This window comes from Brachyistius frenatus, unplaced genomic scaffold (assembly GCF_029030835.1).
Source record: "Brachyistius frenatus isolate BFR_SWC_R1_liver_20210118 unplaced genomic scaffold, ASM2903083v1 Contig_392, whole genome shotgun sequence".
Classification (NCBI taxonomy): Eukaryota; Metazoa; Chordata; class Actinopteri; family Embiotocidae; genus Brachyistius; species Brachyistius frenatus.
Window position 1 is genome coordinate 85,001 of NW_027210991.1, and position 5,000 is coordinate 90,000.

General features: G+C 48.8%; 1 protein-coding gene across 2 annotated transcripts in view; it reads right to left on the reverse strand.

Moving 5' to 3' along the window:
- LOC138636632 (glutamate receptor 2-like) overlaps positions 1-5,000 on the reverse strand; it is a 47,410-nt gene that overhangs the window by 2,301 nt on the left and 40,109 nt on the right. The window contains exon 19 of one of the 2 annotated variants that reach the window (XM_069724726.1): positions 4,228-4,403. The exons of the other annotated variant lie outside the window; for it this stretch is intronic. Coding sequence (XP_069580827.1) covers positions 4,233-4,403 — 171 coding nt within the window. The 3' untranslated portion in view covers positions 4,228-4,232. The remainder of the gene's footprint in view (positions 1-4,227; positions 4,404-5,000) is intronic. 2 annotated transcript variants of the gene reach the window in all.

A 5,000-nucleotide genomic window follows, 5' to 3' on the forward strand; every position in this document is an offset into this window, starting at 1 on the left:
ACTGCACCACAGGCCTGTCAATCAAACAGACACGCCCCCAAAAACAGGTCTTCTTGAATCTTCTTTTCTAATGAATGAGGGATTATTTTCAGATGGACCTCCAGAAAACTAAGAAGAAGGAGTGACTTTAGCTAACAACACCGAGAGAACTGATGGACACATTTTATTCACTTTGGATTTGATGAGAGAAGTTGAATGGGAGTCTATGGAGCCTATACGTCCCTCTGATCGTCCTACAGATCGTCCTACAGATCGTCCTACTGATCGTCCTACAGATCGTCCTACTGATCGTCCTACAGATCGTCCCACTGATCATCCCACTGATCGTCCCACTGATCGTCCTACAGATCGTCCTACTGATCGTCCCACAGATCGTCCCACAGATCGTCCCACTGATCGTCCCACTGATCGTCCTACTGATCGTCCTACAGATCGTCCTACAGATCGTCCTACAGATCGTCCCACTGACCGTCCTACAGATCGTCCTACAGATCGTCCTACTGATCGTCCTACTGATCGTCCTACAGATCGTCCTACTGATCGTCCTACTGATCGTCCCACAGATCGTCCCACAGATCGTCCTACAGATCGTCCTACTGATCGTCCTACAGATCGTCCTACAGATCGTCCTACTGATCGTCCTACTGATCATCCCACTGATCGTCCTACAGATCGTCCTACAGATCGTCCTACTGATCGTCCTACAGATCGTCCTACTGATCGTCCTACTGATCATCCCACTCATCGTCCTACAGATCGTCCTACAGATCGTCCTGTTTCCTCCTGACTCGCTGAATGCCGTTCGAGTGTGAATCGTTGGGTTTCTATCTACGAGGTGCAATCAAACAGTTGAGACTCTTCCTGCTCACGCTGTCCCCGACAGGAACGTGAACATTTGTGATGTCACCTCCCACCTGGAGCTGCAGGGAGACGGCCCGGTGGGGAGGGGGGCGGAGCTACGATTGTGTTGTTGAAGGTGAGAAACTGTTTTCGACGCGCTGTGAGTGCTGTGTTGGAGAAGCCTGTTACCATGGCGACACAGTTCAGTGAATGTTTCCCTCCGAAGGTCCCAGTGGAACTCGGTGTTGACAGTCTGACTCTGGGGGACGAATTCACGGTGACACAAAGAAAACCCAGCTGGTGTCTCCTGACCTGACGCCTTCTTCGGTCCTGGACAGTGAAGCTCCGCCCCTCTTGAAACGTGATGTCATCAGAACACCTCGCCCGACTCGTCGCTTCCTCGCCGGAGACTTTCTGGACATTTCAACGGTCTCTGTTGACCGTTTACAGAGTTTGATCTAAAATCTCTGCTCCAGTTTCAGGTTTCCATGGTGACATCACAGATGTTCACGTACCAGCGGCCACGTTAACGTGAGGAACTCAGTGCTGATGTTGATCATGAGACAACACTGAATACGTCCTCATGAAGGTCGTAGCTTCCTGCTGCTCCGTGTGCAGCACTGTGCTGCATTCAGGAACACTGAACTGTTTGATCAGCCTCATATAATAATGTGGAAATGAACTGAACTGACTGCGTTCACTCAGGAATAACTGCAGATTGGACCTCAAGTCAGCACAGAGCCGTCTTCAGTCAGGTCATGTGACACGCGAGGATGTTTACTGCTGAGACATTATAACTCCATACGTTCCACAAAGGAGTCCACTTTGAAATGATGCCACAGTCCACACCATGTGATCTCTAAAATGAATGATGGGGCGGCCTCAGAGGAAGCTGACATCAGGACACATGGAAGTGACGGACCGATGACGTCGTTCATTGAAGAGCATGATTGGCTGTAACAACAAAAAGAGTCGGAGAAACTGGGAGAGCTCTGAGGAACGGGGAAGGAAGTAAAAAGGTTGATGAGGAGGTGAGTGAGAAGAAGGAGAACAGAAGGGAGGAGAGGAAACAAGGGAGGAGGTGATGAAGGAGGTGATGGAGAAGGTGATGGAAATGATGGAGGAGGTGATGGAGGAAATGATGGATGTGATGTAATGGAGTAGGTGATGGAGAAGAAGAGGATGGTGGAGGTGATGGAGGAAGTGATTGAGGAGGTGATGGAGGAAAAGAGGATGGAGGAGGTGATGGAGGAGAAGAAGATGAAGAAGAAGAAGATGGAGGTGATGGAGGAGAGGATGGAGAAGAGAATGGAGGAGGTGATGGAGGTGATGAAGGTGGTGATGGAGGAGGTGATGAAGGAGGTGATGAAGGTGATGGGGGTGATGAAGGTGGTGATGGAGGAGGTGATGGAGGTGGTGATGGATGAGGTGATGGAGGTGATAGAGGAGGTGACAAAGGAGGAGATGGAGAAGAAAAGAATGGAGGAGGTGATGGAGGAGAAGAATATGGAGGAGGTGATGAAGAAGAAGAGGATGGAGGAGGTGATGGAGGAGAAGAAGATGAAGAAGAAGAAGATGGAGGTGATGGAGGAGAGGATGGAGAAGAGAATGGAGGAGGTGATGGAGGTGATGGAAAAGGTGATGGAGGTGATGAAGGTGGTGATGGAGGAGGTGATGAAGGAGGTGATGAAGGTGATGATGGAGGAGGTGATGAAGGTGATGGGGTGATGAAGGTGGTGATGGAGAGGGTGATGGAGGAGGTGATGGAGGTGGTGATTGATGAGGTGATAGAGGAGGTGACAAAGGAGGAGATGGAGAAGAAAAGAATGGAGGAGGTGATGGAGGAGAAGAATATGGAGGAGGTGATGAAGAAGAAGAGGATGGAGGAGGTGATGGAGGAGAAGAAGATGGAGGTGATGGAGGAGGGGATGGAAAATAGAATGGAGGAGGTGATGGAATAGGTCATGGAGGTGATGGAGGTGATGAAGGTGGTGATGGAGAGGGTGATGGAGGAGGTGACGAAGGTGATGGAGTAGGTGATGGAAGAGGTGATGAAGGTGATGGATGTGATGAAGGTAGTGATGGAGAGGGTGATGGAGGAAGTGATGAAGGTAATGGAGGTGGTGATGGAGGAGGTGATGGAGGTGGTGATGGAGGAGGTGATGGAGGAGGTGAGCAGGGTGTTGGGTGAGGAAACAGAGGAAGGGAGCATCACATACAGTTCTGACCGGTTCTGTTAACTGTGTTTGGGTCTGCCTGGTATCAGAGGACTGAGCAGCTTCAGTGGCAACTTGTGAACATGAACTCTGAAGAATCCTGCTGGAGGAAGTGTGATGTATGATGTCACAGGTTTATTAGTGTCTTACACAACCAATCATCAACCATCAGTGATGTCATCGTTGGTTTGTGAACGTTATGAATCCTCCAGTTCAGATTCTGTCCGTCACCATCTTGTTAGTTCGGAGCGGTTTGGAGCAGGAAGTGACCATATTTGGACGAGCTGGGGGAGGAGCCAGAGGTGGATCTGACTGATCTGATCGGAAACCTGACGATACTACGTCCCGCCCACCGATAGCTGTAACCTGACTGCACCACAGGCCTGTCAATCAAACAGACACGCCCCCAAAAACAGGTCTTCTTGAATCTTCTTTTCTGATGAATGAGGGATTATTTTCAGATGGACCTCCAGAAAACTAAGAAGAAGGAGTGACTTTAGCTAACAACACCGAGAGAACTGATGGACACATTTTATTCACTTTGGATTTGATGAGAGAAGTTGAATGGGAGTCTATGGAGCCGGAGGCTTTTTGGAGCCGACCTCTAGTGGCACTCGCTGGTATTGCAGCTGAAGACACTTCTGGATCAGAACCATTTTACAGACCTGAAGCTACGAACTCTTTTAGAACCAGTCTGAGGTTTTATATTCGTTTGTTTCAGTCAGTTTTGAATTAAAGAACTAGTCTCCAATAAAATCAAGTTTTCAGATAACATACTGATGGCTGACATCGTCTTTTTATATTATATTTAATAATGTATATAAAATAATGAGTATATAAAATAATATATGTATCTGTGTATGTCGTTTTACAAATGTAAATAGTATTATATTATATAATATATACTCATAAATACATAGTATTATATACTGTCCGGTTCTGCCTTTTCTTCTTTCTTCTAACTGCTAAATGAAACTCTTCAGCGCCTCCATCTGGTCACAGATGTTCAGACGGACGTGACCTTTGACCCTCACACACAGTTTGCCACTGAAGCTGCTGAGACCGCAGGACATGCGTCTGTCCGTTGCTGCTACCGTGAGTGAACAGCGGTCAGAGACTGCGTATGACTGCGAGGTGAGGACGGCTGCAGCCACAATCATCGCTCTCCTACCCGAGTTAGATCTTGACGCTCTCAATGCCGTACACGTTGTAGCCCTCTTTGTAGGTGGCGTAGTTGGGCTGGTGGCTGGGAGACAACAGGTTGAAGTTGGGGGCGTGTTGAGGAGAGGACAGAGTGTGTGTGTAGTTTCCTGTGTGCTGAGGTGACGACAAGGTGTTGGCTGCCACCTTCACAACACAAATAGAGTCATGTTATTGCTGCTCCGCTCCACCTCCAGGAACAGTGACTCTGAAGCTGTGAGCAGAACCGAGTGGACCGAGAACCTCCAGGGTGTTTACCACAGAGGAACCACAGAGGAACCACAGAGGAACATCCAGGGTGTTTACCACAGAGGAACCACAGAGGAACCTCCAGGGTGTTTACCACAGAGGAACCTCAGAGGAACCTCAGAGGAACCACAGAGGAACCGCCAGGGTGTTTACCTCAGAGGAACCACAGAGGAACCTCCAGGGTGTTTACCTCAGAGGAACCTCAGAGGAACCGCCAGGGTGTTTACCACAGAGGAACCTCAGAAGAACCACAGAGGAACCTCAGAGGAACCTCCAGGGTGTTTACCACAGAGGAACCTCAGAGGAACCACAGAGGAACCTCAGAGACACAGGGACCATGTGACAGGATGACAGTTACACACAGACACACAAACCAAAGTCAAACAGAATGAAACATTCATGTGTTATCTGGAGATTGTTTGTAAACATGTGAATTATTGTTCCAGTGTTTACGGTGGGGGTCTGAGGCTCCGCCCCCAATCCACTGATGCTGTC